This window comes from Ovis canadensis, chromosome 23, assembly GCF_042477335.2.
Source record: "Ovis canadensis isolate MfBH-ARS-UI-01 breed Bighorn chromosome 23, ARS-UI_OviCan_v2, whole genome shotgun sequence".
NCBI classification, from domain to species: domain Eukaryota; kingdom Metazoa; phylum Chordata; class Mammalia; order Artiodactyla; family Bovidae; genus Ovis; species Ovis canadensis.
This window is the reverse complement of record NC_091267.1, coordinates 24,276,409-24,288,834: the sequence shown is the minus strand read 5'-3', so window position 1 is coordinate 24,288,834 and position 12,426 is coordinate 24,276,409. Positions and strand designations below refer to the sequence as shown.

Sequence of the window (12,426 nt, the reverse complement as noted above, 5' to 3'; positions counted from 1 at the left end):
AACAGTGTTTTTTAGGTTGTGATTTTATGAGTCAGGATTTGGTGGGGTTCAGCAGGGTGGGTTTTTGGTGGTCTTACGTGGGCTTCTCTGTAGAGGTAGCTGTCTGTCTGCTGGGATGATAAGAAGGGATGGAAGCATGCCTCCTGTCAGCCAGTAGCTAATCTGGGTTTGTTCCATGAACAGCAGAAATAAAAGCTGCAAGTTCTCCCCAAGCTGATTTCCATAATTACTACATTACATAATTCCTACATTACTTCCACTGCATTATATTGACTGAAGCAGGGCTGGGTGGCTCAGATTCAAGGAGTGAGGAGGTGAAGCACATGGAAAGAGAGACGCTATAAAATATTGTAGGGACCTCTCATGGCTCACTGGTTAACACTTCACCCTTCCAATTCAGGGGGTATAGGTTCAGTCTTGGTCAGAGAACTAAGATCTCACATGCCATGGACTACAGCAAAAACAAAAAACTACTGTAGATACTGTGAAAGAAGAAGAAAGACCTTGGGTCCCAGTTCTTCTCCAGAGAAACTAACAAACCTTCAGGTTACATTTACATGAAATGGAAAAAGTAAGGGTGACTCTCAGGTCCGCTGACTGCCGCTGTAACCTCCTCTCCACTGTCAGCATGACTCAGAATAATCGTGTGGATCAAGATAGTTTAATAGTTGCCATTACTTTCATAAAGATCCCCTGAGAAACATGAACTGTGTTTGGGTCATAATCTAGGTTTAGCTTCCCTGAAAGTGATGGCGATCCTTTACCGAAGTTTGTGGTCCAGTCAGTAGTGCATGCTGGGAAATATGGACATGAGCAAGGAGGGAATCAATCTGAGCTGTACTGTGAATCAGGTTTTGGATGTTGGGCAGAAATACAGTCATTTTTGCAAGGCTTGTTTTCTAACTTTGTAAAATTCAAACAGCCTACCTAAATTCGCTCTTAGAACTATACCCTGCACAGGCTAAGGACTGTATAAATATGCATTGGTTTTGGGGAATACATTCAGCAATTTACGGTACTACCTCTTTTTAGACAGTGCAATTAGCAATTTGAAATGTAAACACATTTAGTTGATAGTCAAAGTTTTTTTAAAAAGGTTTTACAAAATAGAGATGTGTTAGGTATACTTGCTTGAGTTGCTGTTTAAAAAATATTCAGTGATCTTTAAATCTAGGTTAAAATGTTAATGTAAGTACTCATGGAGGTCAGAGGGCACTTGTGAAGCTAGATAATAAAAATAATAATTCTTGATATATGTATACTTATTTTATTCCTAATATCTTGACACAATTTAATATCTTATGCTTAAACATTTCTGCATCTATTCATAATAGCATTCTCAGGGTCCCAATTTACCTGTAAGCACTAGATATTTTTTAGGTAGTGTAAATAATCTTATAAAATATGACTGTATCAAGCACAAGAGAATTAGCTGTTAACATATGGAGTTTTTTGAAAGTTAAAATAATGACGCTCATGAAAATATAAAATGGACATAGACCTACCCATTAATTTTTTACTGCTTATTCTGTATTTACTTTTACGTATTTTGCTATAAGGGGCTTCCTCAATGGCTCAGCGGGTGAAGAGTCTGCCTGCAAAGCAGGAGATGTGGAAGATGCAAGGGAAAGGCTACCTACACCAGTTCAGTTCAGTCGCTCAGTGTTTGCAACCCCATGGACTGCAGCATGCCAGGCCTTCCTGTCTATCACCAACTCCTGGAGTTCACTCAAACTCACGTCCATCGAGTTGATGATGCCAACCAACCATCTCATCCTCTGTCATCCCCTTTTCCTCCCACCTTCAATCTTTCCCAGCATCAGGGTCTTTTCAAATGAGTCAGTTATTCGCATCAGGTAGCCAAAGCATTGGAGTTTCAGCTTCAGCATCAGTCCTTCCAAAGGATATTCAGGACTGATTTCCTTTAGGATGGACTGGTTGGATCTCCCTGTAGTCCAGGGGACTCTCAAGAGTCTACTCCAACACTACAGTTCAAAAGCATCAATTCTTTGGCACTCAGCTTTCTTAGTACTACTCCAGTATTCTTGCCTAAAAAAAATCCCATGGACAGAGGAGCTGGCAGGCTATAGCACAAAAGGTGGCAAAGAGTTGGACATGACTGACTGACTAAGCACATTTTGCTACATTTCAAATGATTTGTTCTTTTTTTTTTTTTTAGTTATTTATTTTTTAAATTTTAAAATCTTTAATTCTTACATGCGTTCCCAAACATGAACCCCCCTCCCACCCTCCTCCCCACAACATCTCTCTGGGTCATCCCCATGCACCAGCCCCAAGCATGCTGCACCCTGCGTCAGACATAGACTGGCGATTCAATTGTTCTTAAAATTTTTTTTTTCCCTTCATTCAGCAGGCAGTGAATCTCTCTTACCTGTCTCAGACAACTGTTACCTGCTGGACAGATGTAAGATTTTACATTTGGCTTCTATCATAGATCTCAAAATCTAGCACAGTGAGACAGGAAAGGGTCAATGCTTTGTAGAGGACACCCACAGAGCTGGAAAAACTTTCAGAGCTCTTCTTTTTCTCCCCCTTAACGCCTGAACATCTATGAAGGCATCAACAATGACATAGTAAAGAATGCGCCCGCCGGCACAGGAGACACAGGAGATGTGTGTTTCATCCCTTGGTCGGGAAGATCCCCTGGAGCAGGAAGAGGCAACCCACTCAAGTATTCTTGCCTGGAAAATCCCATGGACAGAGGAACCTGGCAAGCTAGTCCATGAGGTCGCGAAGAGTCAGACACGACTTGGCGACTGAACAATATATATATATTGTTGTTATTGTTGTTCAGTCGCCAAGTTGTGTCTGACTCTTTGCAACCCAATGAACTGCAGTGCACCAGGCTTCTCTGTCCTTCACTATCTCCCAGAGATTGCTCAGACTCATGTACCTTGAGTCAGCAGTGCCATCCAACCATCTCATCCTCTGTCCTTCCCTTCTCCTCTCACCCTCAATCATTCCCAGTATCAGGATCTTTGCCAGTGAGTTCACTGTTCTTATCAGGTGGCCAAAGTATTGGAGCTTCAGCCTCAGCATCGGTCCTTCCAATTCCTATTCAGAGTTTATTTCCTTTAAGATTGACTCGTTTGATATCCTTGCTGTCCAGGGGACTCTCAAGAGTCTTCTCCAGCACCACAGTTCAAAAGTGTCAGTTCTTCGGCACTCAGCCTTCTTTATGGTCCAAGTCTCCCATCCGTACCTGACTCCTGGAAAAACCATAGCTTTGACTATACAGACCTTTGTCGGCAAAGTGATGTCTCTGCTTTTTAATACACTGTCTAGGTTCATCATAGCTTTTCTTCCAAGGAGCAGGCGTCCTGGCTGCAGTCACCGTCTGCATTGATCGTGGAGCCCAAGAAAGTGAAATCTGACCCTGTTTCCACATTTTCCTCATCTGTTTGCCATGGAGTGATAGGGCTGGGTCCCATGATCTTCATTTTTCTGAATGTTGAGTTTTAAGCCAGCTTTTTCACTCTCCCTTTTCACCTTCATCATGAGTCTGTTTAGTTCCTCTTTACTTTCTGCCATTAAAGTCGTGTCATCTGCATATCTGAGGCTGTTGATATTTCTCCGAGCAATCTTGATTCCAACATGTGCTTCATCCAGCTCGGTATTTCACATGATGTACTCTGCATATAAGTTAAATAGAATTATTTGTTAATTATTAGTTCAATATATTTATTATTATATATAATAGCTTGGAACACACCTTTCCCTTGATGCCTTCTCTGTAAAAAATAACAGTGCACGAATCTGGATATAGGTTTTGTAGTTCACAGACATTTTAAGACCAAAGCTGTGTGTAGTGGTGACAGTCACTTGCAACTGTCAAAGCATAAATATCACTGGACAAAGGTAAACATGTAAGGCAGACTTCAAGAATATTGTAGTTAGGGAAGAAAGATTACAGAGACTTGGAGAATTTTGAAGGGCTGGAGTATGTGTGTGTGGAATGGGGTGAGTGTAGATTGCACTGCATTTGTTTTACACGAAGGAAATGTACATTTGCTTGTGTTTTCATTAGAGCAGGTAGTTTTATAACTTGGAGCAAGACTCCTGTTGAAGGTTTGTTCTAAGAAAAGGGAGGTCAGGAGTAAGGAAACGTCTTGTCTGCATTTGGTCAACCTGAGGGCACAGTTGAGGGAAGGGAGAAGGGAAGGCTGCAGTGTAGTTGTGCATAATAATGGCATGTTTTGCTTGTGGAAAAAGGGAAAAACTTTAGAATTCGTAAACTGTTTCAATGTACAAAATTAAATGCACAAAATTGCTGAGAAAGCTCTTCCAAGCTAAGTTCCTGAGTAGTAGATTAATTTACAGTCAGATAATCATCAAGGGCAGGTTATGATTGTGGGTTCTTTTTCCATTGGTACGGTCTCATTGAAGCCCATTTACTTAGTAAAAATGATTTATATTGATTTGATCAAGAAGTAGGGAGGATATTGAAAACAACAGAGTCTAATGCTTTGATCCAAAGGACAGCTGAAAGTACCAGAGATAGAAATGCTTTCAAGGATGATGAACGGTCTCTGTGCTTCTGTACAAAATCTGTATTAAACATAAGACTCTAAATATATAGACAGGGATACATGTGTACAATAACACACAGAACAGCCCTGGTGGAACCATGTGATGGCTACAGGAACAGATTGAAGAGTTTCCAGAAGGATGTAACTTGGATCAGTTCCTAAAACATCAACAACAGGATTGACCAAAAGTACAAGCCCTAAAAGAAGGCCATTGAGTTTCATGAGAGCGTGTTTGGCTGTAAACCAGAAACCAAGCGATAAAAAGAAGAAGAAAAACTCAGTGCAGAGATTTTATTAAGTGAATTCAAGATGCTGTTTTAACTAAGGTTTTACTGTTAAGGAAGCTAACAGGGGCAGGGAGAAATTGATGACTCCACTGTTTATGATAGTTAATGATTTTTAATTCAGAAGATGAATATTATAAGCTAATTTTGCCAAAGACAGAGGCCTAGGTGTCCTGGGGAAAAACAGAAAGAAAAAGACGTGGTCTTTACTTTGCATTTGATTTGCTCATAATCTAGCAGGAAATAATGGCACTAATAATAGTACAGTAGTAACAGCAAATGCTTATGCAGTGATTGCTCTGTGTCCATCACTGTTGTAGATGCTTTACATTGATTAATAATTTACAGCAACCCTTCTTACTTGGTGAGGTAGGCAGCTACCAAGATGTGATGATATCATCCAACACAGGGTGCTTATTGCTCTTCGAGTTTGGAGAATGCCTGTTTGTTCTAGCAGAAAGGGAGTGGGTGGTGGGCAGACATGGCTTAGAATTTACATCGTGTGTTTGCCCCTGCTGCTACTGCTAAGTCACTTCAGTCGTGTCCTACTCTGTGAGACCCCATAGACGGCAGCCCACCAGACTACCCCGTCCCTGGGATTCTCCAGGCAAGAACACTGGAGTGGGTTGCCATTTCCTTCTCCAATGCATGAAAGTGGAAAGTGAAAGTGAAGTTGCTCAGTCCTGTCCGACCCTCAGCGGCCCCATGGACTGTAGCCTTCCAGGCTCCTCCGTCCACAGGATTTTCCAGGCAAGAGTACTGGAATGGGTTGCCATTTCCTTCTCTGGTGTCTGCCCCTAAGTACACATATAATCTTGGTCTTTCACTGGAGCTTTCTGCTAGTTTCAATAGTAGCAACTTTTACTTAGTTTCAGTAGTATCAACCTTGCATCAACCTGCCAATGCACGAGACACAGGATATACAAGTTTGATCCTTAGGTTGGGAAGACCCCATGGAGTCGGAAATGGCACCCTACTCCATCCAGCCATCTAGCGCTCTTGCTTTGAAAATTTCATGGGCAGAGGAGCCTGGAGGGCTACAGGCTATAGTACACACAGACACACACACACAGACACACACACACAATCTCCAAAAGATTCCCGTAAGAGAAATGGCAGACAGAGTTCCATGAGAAGGAGGGAACAGCAGATGATACACACTGGAAATGTACCAAGTGCACTGTATATAATGAATAATTCATTTTACTTGGAGTAAAAAGGGTGGGAGGAAGAGGTGTGAACCTCTAGTCTGGAGAGAGAAGTTTATTATCTGGGGCTTCGTAGACCAGGGATTGGCAAACAGTTGCCTGCTTGGTTCGAGACAACTCAAGAGGTAAGGATAGTTTTATGTTTTCAAATGATTGGAAAAAAGAATCAAAAGAAAAAGGAATGTTGCATGAAATGTGAAAGTTACATAGAATTCAGATTTCAGTGCCTGTAAATGAAGTGTTACTGGCACACAGCCAAGCTAGTTCATTTTCATGTGGCAGAGAAGCTTAGTGCCTACAAAGTCTAATTATTTACTGTCTGGTCTTTACAGGAAAAGGTTGCTGACCACTGTCTTAGTTATTATGCTTGCTTTTTCATCCCAAAGTTCATCATCTTTTGATGGCAATAAATTTACACAATGCTGTTTCAATGGCAGCCCACTCCAGTGTCCTTGCTTGGAGAATCCCAGGGACGGGGGAGCCTGGTGGGCTGCCATCTATGGGGTTGCACAGAGTCGGACACGACAGAAGTGACTTAGCAGCAGCATGGCCAACAAGCAGCTTTGTCTTTCAGTGTCTGACATAGATGACACTTGACAGATAAAGCTTTTGTATGGCATTGCTAATTTGGGTCTAAGTGATGTAATTTTGAGTTCAGATTCTTAGGAATCCTTCATATTTCTTGCTCTTTTGGGCTGAAGCTTGAACAGTGTTTTGGTCAAATTTCCAAATATATCTAGTCTCCAGTGGTATGTAGTTTCAAATATTGAATAGACTGTGTTTAAACAGTACCTTTATCTCCTTCCCTTTCCTCTTCTTTCCCTGGTTATTATTTTAATTTTCATTCCCCAAGTATAGCTTTGCTCATGAAGTTTAATCAGTTGCTCAGTTGTGTCTGATTCTCTGTGACCCCATGGACTGCAGCATGCCAGGCTTCTGCTTCCCTGCCCATCACCAAGTCCTGGAGCTTACTCAAACTCCTGTCCATCGAGTCTGTGATACCATCCAACCATCTCATCCTCTGTTATCCCCTTCTGCTGCCTTCAATCTTTCCCAGCATCAGAGGCTTTTCAAATGAGTCAGTTCTTTGCATCAGGTGACTGAAGTATTGGAATTTCAGCTTCAGTATCAGTCCTTCTAAAGAATATTCAGGACTGATTTCCTTTAGGGTTGACTGGTTTGATCTTGCAGTGCAAGAGTCTTCTCCAACACCAAAGTTCAGAAGCATCAATTCTTTGGCACTCAGCTTTCTTTATAGTCCAACTCACACATCCATACGTGACTACTGGAAAAACCATAGCTTTGGCTAGATGGACCTTTGTTGGCAAAGTGTAATAGTTATGGGATATATTGCTTATGTACAAATCAATCAGAAGGAGAAAGCAGGAATTAACATTTTACTGCAAAAGTCATTTCTTCAATTTGCCATCTATCACACCACACCCCTCTTTGAAAACTGGCTTATTGTGATTTGCTCTGAAAATCATTCTTTGTGGCAATTCCTTCTGTCTTGAATCTTGATTCATGGGCTCTCATAAGAATTCTTTTATGGTTTTATTTTCATAATAGCTTTTAGGCAGCCAATCTTCATGTGTGATCCTGTGTTTCTTTATGACTTGGCAGCATCCAGATGTCTTTACTGCATCTTGTTGCCTTTTAGACACATTAAAAAAAAAAAGTTGCCATAAAATAATTGCATTCATTTGTGCAGGAAATGTTAAATTATTCTTTCATGAGTCAGTCAAACTTTTACTTGAATACAGAAAGACTTGCTGTCCCTTTTGGTAAACCTGCATGAATATCTTAAAAGTTGTGGTTTTGAAGTGATTGAAAAGCAGATGGTAAACAGGCTTTTTTCTTTCTTGGTTTTTTTTTTTTTTTTAACCTCGTCTTGTCTTACATAGTCACAGAATATATAAAAATAAGATTTTTCTCATAACTTACCAGTTTTGTAAGTAATGTAAGAACAAATTGAATAGGTTCATATCTAAGCTATGTGTATGTTGAGAGTGTCTTAAGTAAATGTATTTGGGTAGATAAGAATGCTTTGTTTGATTTTTAGCAGAACCCAAATTAAATATTGGATTGCATGTATGGGCCCAAGAAAATTTTAATGAGGAAGTCAAGTTTCTTGGGCTTCTGTCATATCTCAGTCGGTCAAGAATCTGCCTGCAGTGCAGGAGACCCGGGTTCAATTCCTGGGTCAGGAAGCTCCCCTGGAGAAGGAAATGCAACCCACTTCACAGTATTCTTGCCTGGAAAATCCCATGGAAAGAGGAACCTGGCAGGTTACAGTCCATGGGTTTGCAAGAATCAGACAGGACTTAGTGATTAAACCACCGCCGAACCATCAAGCTTCTTAGAAGAGTATTTGCATCACAATGACCTGAAGATAAAATACGTATGTTTGTGACTCATCCTGGATCTGCTGAATCAAAATCTTGGAACGGGCCAGGAATGTATTAGGAAGTTCTCTGAGTGGTTCTGATTCTTATCTTTGGCTAACAACCATTGGGCTAGAAAGATTTTTGGAGAGTAGACCAAAAAAATGGTAGCCTCAAAGAATGGTTTCAGTGCTCCATGGCCTGTGGGATCTTCCCGGATCAGAGATCGAACCCGTTCTTCCTGCATGGGCAGGCAGATTCTTCACCACTGAGCCACCGAGGAGGTCCCAGCATTCATGGGCAGGCAGATTCTTCACCACTGAGCCACCAAGGAGGTCCCAGCATTTTCATGTGAAACCTCAGAGAAGAATTAGAGTTTGGTTTTCCCATAGTAATTATATGAAGTTTTTCTGGTCAAGAAAACTTGACGCAGGATACAGCATGCTTGGGGCTGGTGCATGGGGATGACCCAGAGAGATGTTATGGGGAGGGAGGTAGGAGGGGGGGTTCATGTTTGGGAATGCATGTAAGAATTAAAGATTTTAAAATTTAAAAAATAAAAAACTGAAAAAAAAAAAAAAAAGAAAAACAGTATACCTGGCTATTTCTTCCCCCCATCTTGCACTTCAACCTTCTGGATTCTCTGGCGCAAAGATTCAGTTCATTTTCAAGGCTCTTGAGGTCTGGATATCTGGATTGTGTCTTTTTCTAATTCATTAAGAATTTATCAACGCTTTTCAACGTATCAAATTCTGAATAGGCACTAAGTATCCTAGTGCCGGAAAAAACAGTCTGGAATTTACAGTCTACTAGATGAGACAGATGTTAAGCAGAAAATTCAATAAATGCTATCTGGCCTAGATATTATAAACCTATTTTTTGTATTGGTTTAAGTTATATATATATGTTAATATATTTATATAAGTGGTATATACATTTTTATGTCTCATATAGCATATACACATAAACCTAGAGCGTGTTATTAAGTGTATATACATTTTATAGTTATATATTGCCATCACTTTAATTAGCCTCATATCCTTCTGGAATGAATTGGAATGTATACATACCTATAAGTGTATGCACACATATGCCCATACACATGACTATGAATTTAGACTATAGTTCCACAGCAATACATTTAGCTAATTTTTCGCACTGCTTTTTTAAATTAAATAACATGTAAAATGATAAATATATTGGTTTTTTTAAGGTTGATGGGTTTTTTTCTCAATTTGGGGTATAGTTGCTTTACAGTGCATTATTTTATATATGTGCTGCGATTTCTGTTACTTTCTTTCTAAAATTTTTGCTTTTATAGCATTAAATGTACCAGTTATTTTGGGACAGTGTTTCAGTGACGAGATAGATCGAAAGTCCCAGCAAGCTGGAGCTCTCTATACCTCTCAAAGAAAGAGAAGCGCACTATTATCACAGACAGCTTCCACGTGTCGGGCATATGATTCTTTTTTTTTTTTTTTCCACAGATGGTGCTTTACACGTACACCTAACTGCCCTTAAAACTTTTTTAAAGCTACCATATGGTTTGACTTGGGTCACTGTATTTGAGGAAAATGTTGGCATGTTAATCCTGTTGAAACATTGTAGGAGAGAGATTGTAACTGTCAACCGTTTAATAGAGACTGTGTATAGTGATGGTGGAATATTGAAGGAAGAAACAATGGGTGCTTCATCAAGAAGAATCAGCTGTGTACACACTTGTATATTTAAAATAGATCACCAATAGGGACCAAGTGTATAGCACATGGAACTGTACTCTGTTATCTTGCAGCCTGGATGGGAGAGGAGTGTAGGGGAGAATGGATACAGGTACACGTATGGCTGAGTCCTTTCAACTGAAACTATCACAACGTTGTTAATTGGTGTACCCGAGTACAAAATAAAAAGTTAAAAAAGTAAGAATCAGCCATGTTTTCTGGCTGTATAACTACAGTATGCCGCTTCTGCTTCCGCTGCGTTCGGAACACTTGAAAGTTTAGGACGGTCAGTGTGTGTGCTAAGTCGCCTCAGTCTTGTCCGACTCTTTGCAACCCTGTGGACCGTACAGGCTCCTCTGTCCATGGGATCCTCCAGGCAAGAATACTGGAGTGATTCCCACCATGCCCTCCTCCAGAGGATCTTCCCGACCCAGGGATTGAACCCACATCTCTTATTATATCTCCTTCACTGAAGGCGGGATCTTTACCACTAGCGCCACCTGGGAAGTCTTAGGATTGTAAAGGAGTCCCCTAAATCAATGAAAATGACCTTGTAAATGAGAAATTCAACTGAAAGTTATCTTTTTCCCCCTTTTCAACGTGTACTCCTGGATAGTGCAGTGAAATTACATGGTAGATGAATACTACCTGGAGGTCCCTGCTGGAAAAGATTTTTATATCATATCAGTTATTGTTCCAGTAATATTCTAAAGACCTGCATTTACTTATGCAGTGTACTACACAGAGTGGATTAAGTTAGCTCAAAAGCACTTACCATTGTCTGTGAGCCAGAAAGCCACAAGGACTCTGATTGGCATTATTATTTATTGTTTTTGAATGCTGATGGTACATTTTCCTGGTAGAGTCCGTACTGTGCTTATTGACATGCATACGTGAAAAGGCTCTGCTTTTCTGAGTATTTAATGGGCAATTTAATTTTCCTAACAACTTTCTTTACAGGACTTGGATTTTGAAGCCAAAACAAGTTACACGCTACGGATAGAAGCTGCAAACAAAGATGCCGACCCCCGTTTTCTGAGCTTGGGGCCCTTCAGCGACACGACAACCGTGAAGATAATCGTGGAAGACGTGGACGAGCCCCCTGTGTTTTCCGCACCCCTTTACCCCATGGAGGTGTCGGAAGCCACCCAAGTTGGGAATATTATTGGCACCGTAGCAGCTCATGACCCAGATTCTTCCAACAGCCCAGTGAGGTAAGAGCTCATTGCTGTCCTTTTCTATATTTCTGTAACAGTGTGCCCTTGTTGACAACTCATGTATGTCTCTACATTATGATGCTTTGGGATCATGAGTGCTCAGCTGCTTTCTATTGTGTCTGGTTCACTCTTAGCGATCCTGTGGACTGTAGCCAGCCAGGCTACTCTGTCCATAGGATTCTCCAGGCAAGAATAGTGGAGCAGCTTGCCAGGCCCTCCTTCAGGGGATCTTCCCAGCCCAGGGATTGAAGCCACATTCCCTGTGGTTCCTGCATTGGAGGCAGATTCTTTACCACTGAGCCACTGGGGAAGCTTTGGGGTTATAGCAAAGAGAAACCAGTTATATATATATATTGAGCCATCATGGCAGAAGTGAAACAGGATCAGAACCCCTCAACATTTTACTAATTCCAAAATATGTCACCTGATTATCCAAGGCCATTATTGTGTGGCAATGTTATATCTTTTTTTTTTAACATTTATTTGTTTGCCTCTGGCAGGCCTTAGTTGTAGTATGTGGGATCTTCAGTTGCAGTGTGCGGGATCTTTTAGTTGCAGCATGTGGGATCTAGTTCTCTGACCAGGGATCGAACTTGAGCCTCCTGCAGTGGGAGCATGGAGTCTTAGCCTCTGGACCACCAGGGAAGTCCTGCAATACTGTATCTTTAGGAACCATTGTCATCCACACGCAGAGCTAATGTTCCTGTTCAGCCCATTATTCTGAGCACTTTTTCAGCACAAACTGTGATCAAAGAGAAAGTGATGCATGTCCTCATTGCAGGATAAGTGTTTTATGTTAGAAAACTCATTTTATAAACAATGTAAATTGGGGATTAATTTCTCAACAGATCCTTTTTTATATTGGTCTGTATGGATAGTATGTGTTTGTTAGTCTAATCTACTTATTAAAAATAAAATAATACCTTATTTATATACAAGGACTATTTTAAAATGTTCTTTCAATAGGCCTGTATAGAGAGAAGAAACATTGTTATAACCAACTCTGTGGGACTAACAGAACAATGATATGTAAGCGTTCCAAAATATCACAGCATTACAGTTCAT

The 12,426-nt window shown here is 40.7% G+C and overlaps 1 protein-coding gene across 3 annotated transcripts in view; it reads left to right on the top strand.

The window, feature by feature from the left end:
- CDH7 (cadherin 7) overlaps positions 1-12,426 on the top strand; it is a 141,333-nt gene that overhangs the window by 94,390 nt on the left and 34,517 nt on the right. For all 3 annotated transcript variants that reach the window (XM_069569164.1, XM_069569162.1, XM_069569163.1), the window contains one exon: positions 11,105-11,358. In XM_069569164.1, coding sequence (XP_069425265.1) covers positions 11,105-11,358 — 254 coding nt within the window. The remainder of the gene's footprint in view (positions 1-11,104; positions 11,359-12,426) is intronic.